General features: G+C 41.8%; 1 protein-coding gene across 2 annotated transcripts in view; it reads right to left on the bottom strand.

Annotated features, from left to right (window-relative positions):
- BICC1 (BicC family RNA binding protein 1) overlaps positions 1-19,205 on the bottom strand; it is a 115,693-nt gene extending 96,488 nt beyond the window's left edge. Inside the window, exon 1 of one of the 2 annotated variants that reach the window (XM_033148842.1) lies at positions 18,577-19,205. In XM_033148842.1, coding sequence (XP_033004733.1) covers positions 18,577-19,156 — 580 coding nt within the window. In that variant the 5' untranslated portion in view covers positions 19,157-19,205. The remainder of the gene's footprint in view (positions 1-18,576) is intronic. The other variant, XM_033148841.1, reaches the window with a different exon arrangement.
- Between the last annotated feature and the right edge of the window lie 1,080 nt (positions 19,206-20,285).

Raw genomic sequence — 20,285 nt, 5'->3', positions numbered from 1 at the left:
GCAGGACCAGTGGTCAGGGATGATGGGAACTGTAGTCCAAAAACAGCTGCAAACCCAACTTGGGGAAACCCAGAACTAGAGGAAGGCTTGATTAAAACATAATCCAATTATCAAATTGCCCTAAACAGCTCTCTTTCAGCTTGCTAATTGTACTGGGGCTATGAAAAATGTTTCAATGAACTTTACCGACACAGTTGTGGAAGTAAGGTGAAAGCAAAAAGGGGTGAAGAGGAAAAAATTGTGTGGATGAAATCCAGGTGCATTTCATGACAACTTTCCTACCCACCATTTCAATGTCGATCCTCCTCCATCCACCCTTGGCTTTTACATACCAAAATGCAGCTGCAGAAAGAGGAAAGACCTTCCTTTATTTGCATGCATTAATTAAGTCATTAAATGGCCAGGGGGATGTACATTTGAGTCTGTCTGTGAAAGTGCCCAGCTAAGTGCCATCAAACAAGGAGGATGTGCCTCCTTGCCCTTCCTAGCCAAAAATGAGCCTACTAAGTTCTGAAAGTACTTGATGTTCAGCCCAAATTGCTGACTACTCCTTTTGACCACGCTTAGTTGTCAGCTGCCTCCCCCACCCCATATTCTCTTCATCTCATTTCATACAAGCAAGTTAGCAAATGTCTTGGGAAGGTGGTGGGACACTATGCAAATGGCATGCACATTTATACAAATTATTCCATCTACAGAGCTTGCATTTTCTTGGCACAGCATATAGATGGTCCCTATTTCCCCTTACATAAAGTGAAATCTGCAGAATTATGAAGACAGTTTGCTAGCTTGTATAAGGGATAAACACTGGCATGTTTATTCACTAAATAGGCAGGTTTTTAATCAGGCTGTCCACAATGAGCAGTTAACAGGGCATATTTTCCAATGATAGGTAAAGATTGTAATGTAACCAACAGGAATGTGCAAGCCAGCAATACTTAACCAAGGCATTCATGCCAAACCAAGATAGCCTGTTATACTACTAAGGAAACACTGAAATTTGAGAAAGTGGTATTATTACAATAGTTAACAAAGGAATGTAAAAATGTTTTAAAGACTACAACTCCCACAAATCCGTTTCATATATTTATTTTTCTATAGGAAAGCCTAATCAGCAGATTTGGCACATTAAAGCAAAAATAGTAACTGAAGCCTTTCCTGCTATGCACACATGAAACAAAATGTAAATGCTATTAAAGATGTTCCAGTTACTACAGAATCTAGACTGCTAACCTGAAACCTCAGTATTTTGGTTTTCTAAGCAAAGTATTACAGTGGTTCATTAAAAACCTAGACACAGGGAGGAAGAGGCTTGGGTCCTTTTAGTGGTTTATTATTACTAAGATATATTTATATAGGAAAGAATGAACTTCCTGCATTGCATATCTACCTATTCCAGAAGAGCAAGAACTTGATTCTTATTCGGAACACTGACTTCAGTTCAAGTGTTAGGAATGGTTTTACATCTATGACAAACCACTCGTGCAACTTTTATCAAGACAGTTAATACCAAGCAAGCACACAGAGAATTGCAATCCAGCTCTTGCTGCAGATTTACTAACTGGCAATGTTAATCGCAGCTTTTCACAAAAACACATTCAAGACTGAAAACTCAGGAACTGTCAAAGCCACTTCCACATCAATATATCAATATCGCTTTAAAGATACATTTTATTTGTAAATCAAAAAACTTTCACATTGCTTCCTTTTTACATAGAGACATCTCCATTACCTGATGCAAGTTTCTATGTCAGACATCCGTAGCCAGGTGTGCTCCAGAAGTTATTGGACTACAAATGCCATCACCCTTGGCTGAGCTTGATGGGAGCTATAGTTCAATAACTTCTGGAGGGCACCAGGTTGGGGAACGCTGTTTTACACTGTTAAAAAAAAGGCATCACTAGTATAATGCTCTAGGGCACTGTCTGCTACAATTCCTTGAGCTACAATCTATGCAGTACTGAACAATGGCAGAGATTCCAAACTGTGCCACAGTCCCTCATTATTTAATGACTGTGTTGCACTTAAAGGACCCCTGACCATTAGGTCCAGTTGAGGCCGACTCTGGGGTTGCGGCACTCATCTCGCTTACTGGCTGAGGGAGCCGGCGTACAGCTTCCAGGTCATGTGGCGAGCATGACAAAGCCGCTTCTGGTGAACCAGAGCAGCGCACGGAAACGCCGTTTACCTTCCCGCCAGAGCGGTACCTATTTATCTACTTGCACTTTTGACGTGCTTTTGAACTTCTAGGTGGGCAGGAGCTGGGACCGAGCAACAGGAGCTCACCCCATCATGGGGATTTGAACCGCCAACCTTCTGATCGGCAAGCCCTAGGCTCTGTAGTTTAACCCACAGCGCCACCCACGTCCCGTGTTGCACTTACTCAGGTATAAGTTAACAAGAAGGGGGTTCCTTACATGAACAGACCTCCATCCCTATCTAGGATGAAATGCAGATTATAACCGGCTACGGTTCTAAATGATGCCATAAACTGCAGTAAACCTGCAACTTATGTGAATTTAATTTGTGCACATTCCACTTTATGCACTTGGCAAAAATTTAAAAAAAAAAATGAAAAGGGGGCAGAAGTCTGCAGAAAAATACTTTGGCAATCCCATCTGCCACTGAACCTAATGTGTTTTCCCTATACAATGAAATGAAATTTATTATGGTCCCAGACCAGATTCACAGTTTTCCCTATACACAATTTTGGCTTTAGGCTCAATCCCTGGAATACAACCCCCCCACCCACCCACCCCCACAAGTTGTGGGTATACTGTACAATGCATCATTCTGCTGCTTGAAAAAAACCAAGTAAGTAAAGATCTGCGTAACAACACTGAAGAAAATTCACCAAATTGACCAGCAACTTATAGGAGGATACAAAGAGATTTCTGTATACATGTATTGGAAAAATAACCAAAATGCTATTAAATGTAACACACGTGCATTGGATGTAAACACTGTAGCACACTATGTGAGAAATTCACGAAGTTGCATAAATAAAAGTTTACACAAACAAAAAGAACCCTCCCCTTAAGAGTTCTGAAGCCCAAACACACACAGGGTCAAATTCTGCTTCTCACCACTGAAGCAATACTTGACATGCTTGAGCTTAGCAAAATAAAAAATCTCAAATACAAACTGCCCAATTTTAATATGATCACCTGGGGGTGGGAGATGGGGAGAGAGTATGAATAAGAAGTGAGCTTGCTGCCAAAGTCTTAAGTTTAAGAGAAAAGAAAGAGTTTTTAAAGCATTTTACGTGTCCCAGCAGTCTTTTTTGATGCTCATTTTCAGGAAACCCTCCATGGCATGGAGCCCGTCCTGACAACAGGTATTCAAAGTTACCAGCACATCTGCTGAAAGGAAGTTTGAGAATGTCGTCTTTAGCCAGAATCTCTGGTTCGCCTTAACTACATTCACAGCTACTGCTATGCTATTTTTTTTACAGTAACACAAAGAAATTGTTAGCTTGCTCCCTTTGCAAGGTCCACAGATTTCTGTAGTGGGGGTAAACAGATAGACACAGCGGAATCCTTCCTCTTATGTAACCTTTGGTGCCAATTTTCATGTCTGTAGCTGAGACATCATTATTTTGCTGAATTTAAGTTCTTTGAAAATGATATTGCTACTTTCCATCACTGCCCCCCCCCTTTTTTATCAGAGCATTGACTTGCCTTCTGCACTGCAGTGGGGATAATATTTTTGCTGCTCTCTCAGCTACCATTTTTCAGTACTGGGGCTATCTCCTTGCACTGAATAAAGAAGCACTGAAATGACTTGCATTTTAAAAGGGCAATTATTTCTTTCTAGGAGAGAAACATTACACCAGAGTAATGGCCAGGTAAGCAGAAAACTAGAATGTTGAGTAGCATTTTCCTTCCATTTCAGGCCACCAATATGCCACAGATGACTAACACAGATACATGTAGGGCAGGCAGGTTAGCAAAGATTGTTGTACACTACTAACTTTTGTGCGATTTGCAAGGTTGTGTTGCATGCTAGGCCCAAACTATCTATGCTGCCTCTTATAAGTATGCCAAGCAAAGTGCAATAAATTACTACTGCATTTTCCAAAAGCAATTTAGCAGCAAATTGCAGCTGACGAACTCCAAGCCCCACAAGCTTTGGGTGAAGTCCTGAAATAACCTAGCACCGCATTACCAGCACAATAGTACCCAAACACAGTTGTTCTTCACATTCAGTAACGTATGGGCAAGCACGAATTGGGGCATGGGCTGCATGTCATGTCCAAGGGACCCAGCTCAGATTTCTGATGGTTGTTTGACGTCCAGCCTTCAATGAAGCTAAGCTATTAATACACAGAAACTTAAAATCATTGTGTTTTAAAATAGAGTGTTTCTATAAGTACAAAGCAACATTTCCAACAAACACTTCACTTGTTTGGGATCATTCTCATTCAATACTTCTAACAGCAACTCTAAGTCTAGAATTAATGCCAATTACTTTCCTGACAGCTTAGAATCTGTCGTGTTTGGGAAGCGATATTCAGATTTATTATATATTATGCAGCAATTCAAGTCAGTCATGGCCCTCCAAACTCACAAGCTATTTGTAACAGAATCCCTGGAGTCTAAATGCTGGCCTGGTTTGCATGATGAAAAGGGTGGGCTCCTGGAGACGAGATTGTGGTCACTTTGCTCCTCATTCATCATTTTGCTGCTGCAAGGAGCTGAGCTGTGGTTTAGCTTGTTGTCCAAACCCATGCTTATGGTTTAGCACTCTCCAGAGAAACCATGAGCTGTAACCAAGCTTTGTCCTATAGTTTACAGCTCATGGTTTGTTTGGGAGAGTTACAGGTAGGTAGCCGTGTTGGTCTGCCATAGTCAAAAAAAATAAAAATAAAAATCCTTCCAGTAGCACCTTAGAGACCAACTAAGTTTGTTCTTGGTATGAGCTTTCGTGTGCATCTGAAGAAGTGTGCATGCACACAAAAGCTCATACCAAGAACAAACTTAGTTGGTCTCTAAGGTGCTACTGGAAGGAATTTTTTTTACTTTTTATTTTGTTTGGGAGAGGTAAGTCATGAACCTGGGTTGGGATGACATGTTAAACAGAACTACGGCTTAGCTCAGTGCTCCCACCCACCAAAAATAAAAATAAAAAGTGGAACAAGATGAGGAAGCAATAGGGAAAGGGGTCTTTTCAGTAGTGGTAGTCTGCTTGCGGGACTTTTCTTCAAGGAGACTAACCTGGTGACCACATCAATGTATTTTAGGGTTTTTGGTGTTTGTTCATTTTTTAAAAAAGAATCCTCAGGTTTGTAGTATCTGATGCCTTCCCTGCCTCCAGCTACAATTATTAATTGTGTTTTAGAAGCTACTGTAAAGTGGACTAGAATTTTTTACCTGAATGAAGGTACAGACTTAATTTTAAAAATTAGTAAAAATCGCTTCATTGTGGACTGGTTAAATTCTTCTCTGATAATGTTTGTAGAGAAGAACAGTGTGGCTTATGCACCACTAGACTGAGAGTGGGTGGAATGCAGGCATGAGATACAGCAGGGGTGACCAACTTCCAAGAGACTGTGATCTACTCACAGAGTTAAAAACTGGCAGTGATCTACCCCCTTTTGGGGGGTTCAGGTCAAAGCCATTGAGCTTTTCTTAGGAAGGCCCATTTTTTAGCTTCTTTGGAGGGAGCCACTGATCTAGTAGTGATCTACCACAGACATCCAGTGATCTACCGGTAGATCACGATCTACCTGTTGGACATGCCTGAGATACAGCATCATTCAATGACCTGTGCAGTTCCTCTCTACAGGTATTACCAAAGTATCAACTACAGTATCCTGCTCTAGTAAATGTTTCAGTTAGGCATCTGTTCCACAGCTGCTGATCAGCTTCATAAGGTGAAACAAGGAAGTACTCTTGCCTGAAGCACCTGAAAAATTAAATACAGTATAAGGACAAAATAAGCATGGTGCACTGATGGGAAGTTGCATCGCTCCAAGTAATCCCTGCTCTCTATTATGGCTTTTCTGCATACTTTGTATAAGGCAATATATACCCAAGCAGATAAAGTCATGCAAGACAGATTAGTGAAAGCAAGCAGAGTCAAGTGGAACTATGAAAAGAGCAGTAAAAATATAAGCAGATCCAGAAGGAGGTACATATTGTATAAGCTACATTACTTCTTTTTAGAATATATATATGAAGACAATCCTGACAAGAAAATAATCTTTTTAAAAAGTATTTTCTAGCAAACAGAAAGCACACGAGCACCTCCTGTAAATGGGAGGCTTCTGTGGGAGAATGCTGACAATCATCGACCAAATAGTAGTTTATCAAGGTGTGCCTGTTGTGACCACTTATTAAATCTGAGTTCCTGAGCCAGGTACATGGATGGGCAAACACCTCCAAAGACAGGCAGCCTTAACTGTCCATCTGCCTAGCAAGAGATAAAATTACCCATACGGGCTGCCCTCTTGCCCAGTGGTAATGTGATTTGGCCAGTGTGGTACAGAGGTTAGGGTGTTCCAACTCTCAAACCCCCTCCAAGCTGCAAAGCTTCCCGAGTAACACTGGGCTAAATGCTATGTCTCAGCCTGTGTAAGAACTAAGAGGGGGTCACAAATAACTCCTTGAGCTGCTTGGAGGAATTGGGGGGAGGGAATCCAAGAGCTGGAATTATATTCCACATCAGGTAAAACCTCATGGCATTATCTGCCATATGTTCCACTACTCAGTTCTGATCAGCTAACAGCACAGTCTCTCTCACAAACTTCTTTGCAATGATTATACCATGCCTTTAGGGTTTAAAGGCCCCCTCAAATTTTAAAGTTAAATTATAGTCATTACAGTAAATACTGTGATCTCTGCTCAGTTGCATACCAAAAATCCCTCTATCAGCAAAACAAAATATTAACTGCTTAAAGATTAACCTACCCCCAGGAGACTGAATCTAATTTGAAACAAATTCCAAACATTATAGTCAGTCATACTGACTGCTTTTCTACTACCCACAATTCACTGATCTGATGATCAAAAGCTGTGCTATAACTATCTGAATAGTACATTCAGAACTCAACACAGAGGCAACACAGCTACGGGGATATCTTGCAAGAAGTAAACACTACTTCCTATTTTGTGGCCACAAAATAGGGAAAAAGAGTTCTTTAAAATGTGGATCAGCAACAACATAATTTATTTGTGTGCTGTAGAGAACTTAGAAGAGCTACAGAATATTTGGAAAGGTGCGTTGGAGAGTTCAGTCCCGGTGTTTTGCAATTGTGAAGGCACAAAGGAAACACGTATGTAGTGCTCACTTCCAAAGCCTTGATTATAAATATAGGTTAGCCACATACATGTTGCAGAGTTGTTGAACCATTGCAGGAGTTGTAGGCCAACAACGTATGAGGGGAGCACAGCTTCTACATCTCTGATCTGCACACATTATAATATGAGCCATGTTATGATCAAAGGTCCACCAAGCCTAGCCACCCTACACCCAGCATAGACATGCAGTGGGATGTTTTAGAAGGGACATTGTCCCTCTCCTGAAAGCTCCTAGCAAGCTAGTGAGCTTTAAGGGCTTATGTACAGAGTTCATAAAATTATTGTAATCCTACTTTGCCACTTTTAAAAAAAATGCTACAGGTGGTTCAGCATATTAAACTACAAAGCAATAAAATGCAGTTATTTGCTTTGATCAAAGGAAAGGTTTCTGGATAATTTCTGATCTCCATCAATAAAGCACAGGGACCATTAAAAGCTCAATTAGGTACACAAATGCTGAGAATTTCCAACCATTTCTATTTTTTTTTTTTTTTTTTTTTTTTTTTTTGAAAATTAAATACTTTATTAAATTTCAACTCTTACATCCACCAATATCACAAACATTCTGTACATATTTTCCATTTGTACTTTCCATTTGTACCTATTTACAAGTTAGGTTCCACTATATATATTAATAAAATACAAGAATCAGAAGTATTCCTTTTTGGTTGTCTCTTTCTCCTTACTTCATCTTACACCCCATAATAAAAAGGGAATACTACCAATGGTAGATACCATGGAAATATATGACTACACATATTATCTTCTTTCTTTTTTTTATCCTTAAACGAAAACATGCTAAATGAAAAAAAGAAAAAAGAAGAAAAAGAAAGAAAAAGAAAAAAAAAAAGGAAGAAAAAGGAAAAGGAGGGGAAAAAAGGGGGGGAGAGGAGAGAAGGAAAAGAAAAAAAGAAAAGAAAAGAAAGGGGAAAAAAAAGGGAAAAAGAAAAAAAAAACAAAAACAAAAAAAACAAAAAAAACAAGGAAAACAAAACAGAAAACAAAACAGCAACATACAAAAATTAATCTCTTTAGTTAAACTTCCCATCCTTTCCCTATGAACAGTCTTCTCCTCATTATGAATGTGCTCAACATTGCTGTATTATCTTTTACCTCCATTTCAGAACATTTCAATTTCTACTTTTAGCCATATCATATATTACATTCCCATTACAACTCCAGGGTCACTCGAAGGCCGCCATAGACTTTATACCGTTGTTGATGCTTTGAAGATACCTTCTATATTTCTCCCATTTTAACACAAAGGCTTGTCTGTTATGTCCTCTTAAGGAGTTGGTCAGATGGGCCATCTCCGCGTATTCCTGTAATTTGATTTGCCACTCTTTTATGTCCGGCGCGTTCTCTCCCTTCCAGTTCTGCGCTATCAAACTTCGCGCAGCCGCAGACGCGTATAAAAAAATATCTTTTAATTTCTCTGGGATTTCGTTACCTATGATGCTAAGTAGGAAGGCCTCTGGTTTTTTACAAAATGTCAAGCCCAAAATTTTTTTAAGTTCTTCATATACTAGATTCCAGAAAGCTTTGATTTTTTTACAGGTCCACCACATATGAAACATATTACCATTGCTTTCTCCACATCTCCAACAATTATTAGCTAGGTTTTTGTACATTTTGGAGAGCCTTGATGGAGTTAGATACCATCGGTACTGCATTTTGAGCATATTTTCTTTGATGTTATAACATGCTGTGAACCTCATTGTAACCTTCCAAAGTTTTTCCCATTGGTCTAACATAATAGGGTGGCCGATATCCTGCGCCCATCTGATCATCACTTCCTTGACCTCCTCCTCCTTGACTTTCCATTCAAGGAGGATTTGGTACAATTTTGATATTATCTTAGTATTATTATTTAGTATCTCTGTTTCAAATTTGGACGGTTCCCTTGTAAATCCATTTTTCCTATCCTGCTTGAAAGTTTCGTGCAATTGATGATAGTCCAGCCAGCTTGTTAATTGCTCTTTAACCTCTTCATACTTCCTAAGTGTCAATTGGTTATCCTCTTCTAACAGTAAAGAATTATATGTTAACCAGCTCCCTTTCATATTCCTCTTTTTAAGTGCCTTGGCCTCTTCTGGGGAGATCCACTTAGGTGTTTTTGGCGCTAGCAGCCCTTTATACCTTTCCCAGACTCTGAATAAAGCATTCCTGATAATATGATTCGTAAAGCCTTTATGGATTCTTGCTTTCCCGTAGTGAAGGTATGCATGCCAACCAAAGCGGTTGTCATGCCCTTCCAAGTCCAACAGGTCCGTATTTTTAAGTTGGCACCAGTCTTTGACCCAGGAAAGGCAGGCTGCTTCGTAATATAGTTTCAGGTCTGGTAGACCAAATCCACCTCTTTCTTTGTGATCTATAAGCAATACATGTTTAATTCTTGGTCTATTTCCTAACCAAATAAATTTTGAGATCTCTTTCTGCCAGGCTTCAATACAGTCTGTTTTCCCTATGATTGGGATTGATTGGAACAGAAACAGTAGTTTGGGTAAGATGTTAAGCTTAATCACCGAGATACGCCCCCAAAAGGATATTTTCAGTTTGCTCCATATCGCCAATTTCTTTTTCATCTCCGCCCATGTTTTAGTATAATTGTCCTCGTATAGGTTTATATTTTTGGTGGTTATCCATATTCCCAGGTACTTAAACTTCTGGCATATTTTAAGCTTTGTTGTTTTCTCAATTTCTTCTTTTTCTTCAGGTAAGATGTTTTTAACCATAAGTTTGGTTTTATTTATATTCAGTTTATAGCCCGCAGCCTTTCCAAATTTATCCATTATTTCCAGTATTTTGAGTAGACTTTCTTTAGGGTTTTCAGATGTTATTATGAGGTCGTCCGCAAACGCTCGTATTTTATAAATATTCTTCCCCAGAGTTATACCCTTAATCTCTTTTTCTTCTCTAATTTTCTTATTTAGAACCTCCATAACTAAAATAAAAATCAGTGGGGAGAGCGGACACCCCTGTCTTGTCCCTTTATTAATTTCGCAAGTCTCCGAGATGTTCCCATTAATTATAATTTTAGCCCTCTGCTTGCTATAAATTGCTTGGATTCCTTTACAGATTGCTTCGCCAAATTCCATTCTTTGCAACAGCTCCTTCATAAATCCCCATGACACGTTGTCAAACGCCTTTTCGGCGTCCACCGCCATTATTATCGATGGCTTATCAATATGCCCTTCTAAGTATTCCAAGATATTAATTACTCTTCTGATATTACTCTGCATAAGGCGGCCTGGGAGAAAACCTGTTTGATCTTCATGAATTATAGCTTGAAGGACTCTTTTCATTCTCTCCGCTAGAATATGTGCGTATAATTTATAGTCATTGTTTAACAACGAGATGGGTCTATAGTTGGTTATCATCAACTGGTCTGCGCCTTGCTTAGGGATCAGAGTTATGAAGCTTTCCTTCCAGGATTCCGGCATATTACCCTCTTCCAAAATACTATTCATCAATATTTTCAAAGGATCAGACAGAGTATCTTCCAATTTCTTATAAAAAATTGCCGGAAGCCCGTCTGGTCCAGGCGTTTTCCCCAGCTTGGATCTCTTAATTGCCGTTTGAACTTCAAAAGCTGAGATCGGGTCATTTAACCCTTTATTTTGTTCACTAGTAATTTTGGGGAGGTTGCATGAGTTCAAATAATTATTAATCTCATCTAGAGTTTCCCCTCCCTCTTTATAGAGTTTCGCAAAAAATGCTACAAAGCTATCTTCAATTTCTTTAGGATTAGTTATTATCTTGTCGTCTATTTTTATCTTATTAATTATCCTTTCACTCTGTTGTTTTTTTAGTTTCCATGCTAGAAGTCTACCCGGTTTATTAGCAAATTCAAAATTTTTCTGCTTCATTAATTTTATTTTCCATTCAATCTCTTCATTTATAATCATAGTATACTGGGATTGGAGCAATTTAATATTTCTTTTGATATCCCTGTCCTCTGGCTTATTATAAAGTTCTCTTTCCTTCAAACTGATTTCGTTTAGAATTTCCTGTTTCTTCTTTTCCTTTTGTCTTTTCTGAATTATATTTTCTTTTATGAAAAAGCCTCTAAGGACTGCCTTACTTGCATCCCATACTATCCTGATATCCGTTCCTTTGTCTAAATTGAATTCAAAAAATTCTTTCAATGTCTTTTTAGCTCTTTCAGTTATTTTTTCATCGTTTAAAAGAGTTTCATTTAGTCTCCACCTTACCTGTTTTTTATCCTTCCCTTGAAGCCAAACATACACTGCGTTATGGTCCGATATAGTTTTAGAGTGGATCTCAGCTTTGGATATTTTTAGCGTTAATTCTTTAGATAACCATATTGCATCTATTCTTCCCGCAGAACTATTAGGATCCGAAAAGTAAGTATATTCTCTCTCATTGGGGTGCCGCACTCTCCAGGCATCATTGAGATTCAACATCTCAATTAGTTCAAAAAAGGGCGTTGGTAATTTCGCTTGTTTATTTCCTAAGGATTTTTTTGTTCTATCGATTTCCGGTGTAGTCACACCGTTCAAATCCCCCAGCAAAATTATTTTCTCTCCCACATAATCTACCAATCTCGTAAGTAGAGATTGATAGAATTCTTTCTTTTTCGTATTTGGAGCATAAATGCCTGCCACAATTATCTTTTCACCCTGTACGTTTATTTCTATTATTACTATTCTTCCATCAGAATCTTTATACCTTAATTTTGGTTCTAATTGGGGTCTCGCATAAATTACTACGCCTCTTTTTTTAACTTTATCAGAGGATATAAATTCCGATCCTAACTTTCTATTAACAAGGACCCTTGTATGCTTTTGCGTAACGTGTGTTTCTTGCAAGCAGATCAAGTCTAGTTTTTGCCTTAGTAAGATATGTTCCGTTCTGTTTCTCTTAGCCTTATCGTTAAGCCCATTCACATTCCAGGTTAATATTTTTAGATTCATTTTGACCTTTATTAATTTTCAATTCAGTAATCTGTTTCAAATTTAAGAAATTGGTGTTCCAGATAAGAATTGCCCCAATTAGAAAAAGGGGGGGAAATTAGATAAAAGAGCACTGGAAAGGTATTCAGATGAGGAAAAGATCAGTGCTTTACCACAATTCCGTTCCTAAGTTCCCTCAGACTCCTCATTCGTTTCTGCTTCTTCTTCCGCCCCTCCACCTGTATATTTAGAACCTCCTATTTGCTTCCTATAAGTTCTCCAAAATTTGTCTGCATCGTCCCATGATGTAAACCTTCGTCTCTTTCCTTTGAAGAAAAAAGAAATGCCCTCTGGAAATTCCCACTTATGTGTTATTGATTTCGCCCTTAACGCCTCCACCAATGGTTTATAGATGTCTCTTTTTCTAAGTAATCTGGTTGGAATTATTTTGTGTATAATGATGTCATTCTCATCTATTCTGAGTTTGTTTTTACTGCAAGTCTGTAATATTCTGTCTCTAATATCCATTGTTACGAAAGACACCAAGCAGTCCCCTGGCCATTTGTTCATTCTGGCAACATTAGATCTTACTCTGATAACTCTATCTATGCTCTTTGCCATTTCTTGTTCACTAACTTGGAGCCAACTCGCTAACGCATTGGTAATCTTTTGTTCTATGCGTTCTTCTGGCACTTCCGGTATTGCTCTGAATCTCAGGGTTTTTTCTCGTCTATGCATTTCAATCATAGCTATCGCATCGAGTACCGCTTCATGCGTGTCTCTCATTTCCATAATCTCTTTTTTAACCTTATCTGTTTCCTTTTTTTGTTCTCGATTATCCATTTGGGTTTTCCTCACTGCTTCATCTAAACTTATCGACTTGCCTTTCAACTCTTGCACAGTCTTTGTCAATTCCATGTTTTTAACCATTAATTCGTTCATTTTTCCATTTAACTCCACCACATTCTTAGCATTATCGTCGATTTTTGCCCCCATCTTATCCAGCTTTTGATCAATAACCTTCACATTCTCATTCATTTCCCTTTTCATTTCGGAGATATCTTTCTTCAAACCCAAAATCAATTCTTTCATCTCCATATTCATTTCACTTTCCACTACTGAACTTCTCCTGCTCTGATTAGTAAGAGGGTTTGTGATAGCTGTGCTGGTTTGTTTCTTGTTTGTATTTGACATACTACCCTCCCCTTATTTATGTGCTTTAGTACTATCCAATTAGATCTTGGAACTTAAAATTTAAATCTTCTTACAACCAATATTTCAAATTTTCCAGCTATGACAACTATTTGATTCAATCCAGAAGAAAGAAGAAAGAAGAAAGAAGAAAGAAGAAAAGAAGAAAAAAGAAAGAAAAGAAAGAAAAGAAAAAAGAAAAAAAAAAAGGAAAAGGAAAAAAAGGAAAAAAGAAAAAGAAAAAAAAAACCAGTTAAGGAGGAAAGGGGAGGGAGGGAGTATAAAAGGAAAGAAGAAAAAAAAAAAAAAAAAGGAAAAAGGAAAAATTAGAAAAAGAAGATACCAGTTGAAGAGAGGGGATAACCCAAATATGAATAAGGAAAGAAATAAATACCAACTATGAATAAAGAAGAAAAAAGAGAGAAAAAATTTAAAAAAAAAAGGAAAAAGGAAAGGGGGGGCAGCAATAGAAATGGAAACAACCAGCACAGTAGTTCACCCCGGGTTATTAAATTTAACACTTCAACTACAACTGCTCCTCTAAATTAATACAAAACTCAGTATCTCCAGATAAAAATAAATCCACAATGCATAGGAGCAGCCCCTCCTAATGAGATAGAAAAGGGGAAAAAGTAAAGTAGAGCTGCATTTCTGATTTGTCCTCTGTGTGTCGCTATAGTCCCTCTAGCTCTCAGTCTTCTGGCTTGTAGTCTCTTCCTCATAAAGGTCGTAATAAGTCTCTTCCTTTACAGCACCCGTCTCCGGCAGCTGAATCAATGATTCGACAATGACTCAGCAACTTCTCTCCTCTCTCCCCTTGTCTTAAAGATACCACAGACAGGAGCTGTATTGCTGTCCTCAGAAGGAGAGTTCCAAGAAAAAAAACCCACACCACGGGACTCCAGTCTAGCCTCCAATCTTCTCTGCATAGGAGATGGTCAGATTATTCTATGCAAAAAGACATTGTCCTCTTGCCTTGTTAATGCTCACGGCTTTTGGGGCGGGGAAGCAGAAACATCCTTTTTTACGCTGCTTCCATCCTCTCGTTGTCCTTCCTGTTTTTTCCTGAGAGTGGTACTGCTTAAAACTCTTCCTCAACTTCTCAGCAAAAGGAAAGATCCAAATTATTTATCCAACTTATTTATCTAGAAGACTCTCTCGCCCCCGGGAGGACAACGCTACTCAGAAACAAAGGTTCTGCTTTTATACCAGGCATCCAAGGCAGTTTATCTTTCTTTCCAAAGAGTCACAAGAAGTCACCATAATACCACACCGCAGCTAAATATTTAGAGTCTTTACGATCTTGCGTCTATGTATCACTGTGTCTATGAAGAACCATTAACTAACATCCAAAAGAATCCCGTTCAAGACCCTGTTTTCGTGAAAGAGCTATAGAAATCCAAGGTTCATTGGGATGGATCTCCTCTCAACTTTTCTTCCGCTCAGGACTTATTTGCAGAGAAAAAGGGATCTTTCCCCAGCTAAACTTCCAGTTTGGATACTGCTTCGCAACACCTTTAGTTCAGTGTTACTGTTGCAGCAGCACTTAGTTTCTTTTTAGTTCTCCTTTCTTTATAAGCTGGGAGCCTGACCACGTCCTGCTCTTTCAGCGGAGATTCAGCCGCTTGAGCGTCCCGGAATCGGGCTTTCTCACCTGGGGGAGGGAGCGCCGCTTCACTGGCGCCAAAGACTCTCCTTTCCGAGCCTTCAGGTCCGGTCTGGGGAGCCCTCCTCGCGCCGCGGCAGCTCCTTAGAGGTTCAGGACACCCTCCTGGACCTTCTTGGGGGGTTGCGAAGCCCAGCTACCCCCTTTTCACCCCGTTAGTGAGTGCGCGTCTGCAGAGGAGAGCAGAGCGCGTCCGAGGCAGCTCCGCGGAGAACCGGAAGTCCAAGAATTTCCAACCATTTCTAATCTACACATCTGCCTTCATAACCAGCCCTCGTAAATGTTTTATCAAAAACTGTTTACTTAAGTTTCAGCAAGAGTAACGCAATTCAAAACAGAACAAAAATTTAAGGCAACCCACCATAATAAACAGGCAACAGAAAACACTCAGTTCTCTTCTACAATCTTAAACATTTGCACTTTTGTTAGTAAACTTATGCAGTTAATTTCTAGCCTACCTTCCACATTATAGGAGTTCAACAATACCATGTGAATTTTCTCAGTACTACTGAGTTTTCATTCATGGAACAATGGTTTCCAAACTGCAGAACTCTAGGATACTGCAATCATTTATGGATTCCATGATGAGAAGACAAGTAATGGTGGAAATGCTGCCTAAAGCACTCTTTTGTAGACTGCTTCCAATCATTCCCTGCAACCCAAAACAGCAGGAGATAGTTGGGTTCATCTTACTGAAAATATGTAAGAAATTGTGAAGGCACAGGTAAAGGGACCCCTGGCCATTAGGTTCAGTCACGGACGACTCTGGGATTGCAGCGCTCATCTTGCTTTACTGGCCGATGGAGACGGAGTACAGCTTCTGGGTCATGTGGCCAGCATGACTAAGCTGCTTCTGGTGAACCAGAGCAGAGCATGGAAATGCTGTTTACCTTCCTGCTGAAGCAGTACCTATTTATCTACTTGCACTTTGACATGCTTTCAAACTGCTAGGTTGGCAGGAGCTGGGAAATTGTATGATAGAGTTATTAATGTCCATGCCATGCATTTCTGCCCCACAATACCTGGTCACACATACCCACATTTTCAAGTGCTGGAAAAACATGCAAAATCCATTGTAACCAGATACTAAATGGAGCAATATAAAATGAGTATACACACCACAAATTAGGGTATCGTTGTAGCACCTACTTAAAAGACCACAGAAAAAGACAGGAGCACCAGTTTGGACTCAGGAGAACCAAACAGCACCCAATGTCCTACAAGTTACCCAGAATCCTTTTCAACGTCAGCCTTATGAAAAGGATCCTGGGGAAGTTTGAACTCAAGTAATTTAGAAAGTGAAGCACAAGTTTGCTGCTTTATTTGGAGCTGAATAAGGAAATAATGAATGTCAGATTATACCAGCTGCAAATATTTTTTAAAAGTCTGGCTTTGGATAATTTCCAAAAGGCCTCCTATACTACAGATGTTCATTTTATAGTGTTCAATTTCCTTAATGCTTTCCCTTCTAAAGGGGTTGCCCATAAATTGGTTACAAAATTATCTTACCACTTTGACAGTCGCTCACACTATGCAACAGAGTATTCATTTCAGAGTGCAGAATGCATATGGTAATTAAGCAGAGCTAAGAAGTTGCCTGGAAAATCTGCAACTCTTAGATACTGTGAAGCAGAACTTTGGGCCTGTGTTAATGATTAAGTTTTAAACAAAACAAAACACATAGATGCTATTGAGATTCACTTTGCACCAAGCCCCTAAAAACGCTAATTTCTCGACAAATGTGGACTCCTCAGTTTAGCGAAGCAAACACTTACAGCCTCTGAAAAACAGCAGAGGCTATAAGCACTGGCATCTGTAGAAAGGAGAGTTTATCCACATCTGGGACCTGATGTGTTTGGGAAACAAACGGGAAGGAAAGTTGAGAGGAGGGAGGAGAAAACAAAACAGCCAGCGAAGTTTGGAGACAGCATATTTCTGTGTGTGCTCTGTAAACTATTTCTAGCCTTGCATTTTAGATGGCACATTGGAGTAGGAAGGTTGGGGGGGGGGGAAGTGAAGAGACTGAACTTGGAGCATCCCAGAAACACCAAATTACAGCAGCCACTATTCCTAGAATGGAAGAAATGACATCCTGCTTTGAAACAGGGTAAAAATGAAAGCTTTGGCTGGAAATTCACACAGAAAAGAAAAGGGTCCATTTCTCCAGCTTTGCTAAAGATCTCTGTGCAGAGGGTGCCTCTAGCCCCCAATTCTCTCCATGTGTCAAGGCCAGCCCCTTGACTTCTGACAGCCCCCTTTCCATCCTCCCACCACCATCACCAAAGCTCTGTTAATGAAATCTTTTCAATCAAAAGGGGTGAACTGCTCCTCCTGGCCATGCAACACACAAGCCCTTGAAAGCTACTGGTATCTTCCCAGAAGTCCACAAAAGGAGGAAGAAGCAGATGGACACTGCCAGCAACTTCTACATGCTGACAGAGGGGGAAGAGGTGCTCCTTAAAATTGGGGGTGGGGTTTTCCCCAATAGCTAGTGCTGAGCACCTTTCCTGCTTTACCCTCACCAGCAATGCCCCTAAAGACCCCACACGGGCACTGGCATTCAAGATCCCACATGGTGCTGGGACCATTTCTCTGTTACTGTATTGTTTAAGGCCATGCTGTGTATAGCAAACTACCTGGGGAATGAACTCTTTTCTGGAGGGATGCATGGCTTTTTTATGTTTTCCAGTGGTGCTGATAACGCCAAGGTTGCAGGTTCGATCCCCATATGGGACAGCTGCACATTCTTGCATTGCAAGGGGCTGGACTAGATGACCCCAGGGTCCCTTCCAATTCTATGGTTCTATGGCCAAGCAGAAAGGAGGATTTTACCACACACATTAGGATGCAGAAGTGTGGCAGAAAGGCTATTCTGTCCTCCTCCTTTGGAGACACTCCAGGCTGCAGTTTCAGTCCCCAAAAGGAAGGAGGGGGAAACTGGATTATTGTGTGAAGAATAGGGAATCAATATAGAATCCCTGAATGGGAAGGGACACCAAGGGTCATCTAGTCCAGCCCCCCAACAATGCAAGCATCTCAACTAGATTACACAGATTGCAAAAGCCAACTATTCTTCCTCCTGGGGGAAGAACTGTGCAAAGGGAGTCGACGAGATGGAAAAAGACAAAAGATCAATGTCTGGATTTCACAAAAAGTTCGTGGAGAAATACATCAAGTAGTGTGTGGGGGGGGGGGTTTGCTTTCCCTACAGCACAGCAAACCAAAGGCGCCCCATTCCTTCCAGGCTGGACAAGCAGGCGAGCCCAGGGATGGGGCTTCCTCACGAGACGCTGGCTGCGGGGTCCTCTCTGCCACGTGGTGAGGAGGACGTTCCCCACCTCGCGTCTAACGGGCAGCGAATAGCGGCAAGGGAGGCAAAGCGGAATCCTGGGGCCGAGTTGCGCAGGCGCCGCGCGGCCACCCCAGCCGCGGCTCCCTCGCCTCTCCCTGGAGTCCCTCGGCGTCGCCCGCTCGCCTTTCCCTCCCGCCGCGGGCTCCTCACCTTGCAGCATGGCCTCCAGCTTCTTCCTGTCCACGCGGAACCTCTCCTCACCCCACTCGGGGCTGGCCGAGGGGGCTCGGGCGGGGCCGGCCGCCGAGGAGCCGCCGTCGTCGTCGGGCAGCGGCGAGTCGGCGCTGCGCTCGCTGTTGGAGCCCGGGTCCGAGAGCGGGTAGCCGTGAGGAGGAGCCGCCATCCCCGCGCCCCACTCGGCAGAGGCGGCGGCGGCGGCGGACGCTGAGGCGACGGCCGCCCCGCCGCCCTCAGCCTCCTGCCCGCAGCAGCAATAGCAGCAGCCGCCGTCGTCTCCTGTCCTGCCGCCGCCGCGGGAAGCTATTTGGCCCCACAGCCGCCCGCCGCCCGCTTCATCCCAGCCCGCCAGAGCCTCGCTGGTCGTGGCGGCGGCGGCGGCGCCTGCCTCCTCAGCCTCCAGCTCAGGCTCCCCGCCGAGCGCACGGCTGTCCCTCTTGTTGCTGCTGCTGCTGCAGCCGCTCGCCTTGCACAGCGCTTGTCCCGGGCCGGCTGCAGCTCGGCTGCGCCCCCATCCCGCGCGCAGTCCGCACAGCATCCCCGCCTCCTCCATGGAGCGGCGAGAGGCGCGCGCCGACGGGGAGGGAGGGATATCCGAGGGGAGAAAAGGGGCGGCGCGGCGCGCGAGGGCGGGAGCCGCCGACGAGGGCGCCGCATAAATAGAGCCGGCGGAGGCTGCGCTCGCCCGAGGCTCCGCCCAAAGCTATAAGTAGTGGCCTCCTCGCCCCGCCCTGGTGGGTTTCTGTGGTCCAGACGCTGCAGCGACTTCTCAGAAGTCGGGCCTGGGTGGATTTGGCTCTGGGATAGGTTGCTAAGCGCGCTTCCCCCACCCATCCCAGACATTTCCCCACTCAAAACTGCCTCCAGTGAGAAGGAGGGGGCTGCAGGAGTCACAGATAACACTGTAACCTTCCCACGATAGGTGAAAAAGCAATGGTTATTTTGAGCTGAAAAATTAATAGGGGACAAAAGGCTAAGAAGTCTTTGACTATGTGCCCTTTCCCTATTCAGACTTCAGGCTGTGCGAGAGAGCTCAAATAATTCCATATAAAATGTGTTTTGAACTTGACTGACAGTAATCGAAGGATTATATATTTTCCAGATATGCCAATAGTGTTTGGAGGCAATGGTGGACAGGGATAAATGTTTTCCCCATAGAAGCTCTCCCACTTTAAAAACAAGCAGTCAAACCTAGGGTTAGGCGAGGAATGCAGCCAGGCCAGATAGCCCTACTTCCCTTTATAGAAGTTAATTCATTGCAGGCCCAGGGTGTTGTAATGACCACTAGCTGCAAGGTGACATTTCAAGTATTCGGCCAAATTGATGAAGGGTATGTCTAAGAATGACTATTGAATAGGATTGCCATACATCCAGAATTTCCCAGGCATAGCTATTGGAAACAATGTCTGGAAGGAAATCGCTTAAATGTCATGTTGGGAGTGTAGAATTTACCAAAACATAGCTTTAAAACTTCGGGCAATTTTTTTTTTTTAAAAAAAAAAAAAAGCTCAACAACTTTTGTGATCGGATTTTAACTTTTTGAAATATGGCAACCCTACTATTGAAAGAAGTGAAACCCCCGTGTTCAGAGGCAGTGTATACCTCTGACTGTCCAATAGTAGGGAACAAGGAATGGCTATTGCCATTGTACACTCTTTGGGATCAAAGGTGCCGCTTACGGA

This window comes from Lacerta agilis, chromosome 5 (genome assembly GCF_009819535.1).
Source record: "Lacerta agilis isolate rLacAgi1 chromosome 5, rLacAgi1.pri, whole genome shotgun sequence".
NCBI lineage: Eukaryota > Metazoa > Chordata > Lepidosauria > Squamata > Lacertidae > Lacerta > Lacerta agilis.
The sequence above is the reverse complement of the archived record's forward strand: the minus strand, read 5'-3'. Positions and strand labels throughout refer to the sequence as shown.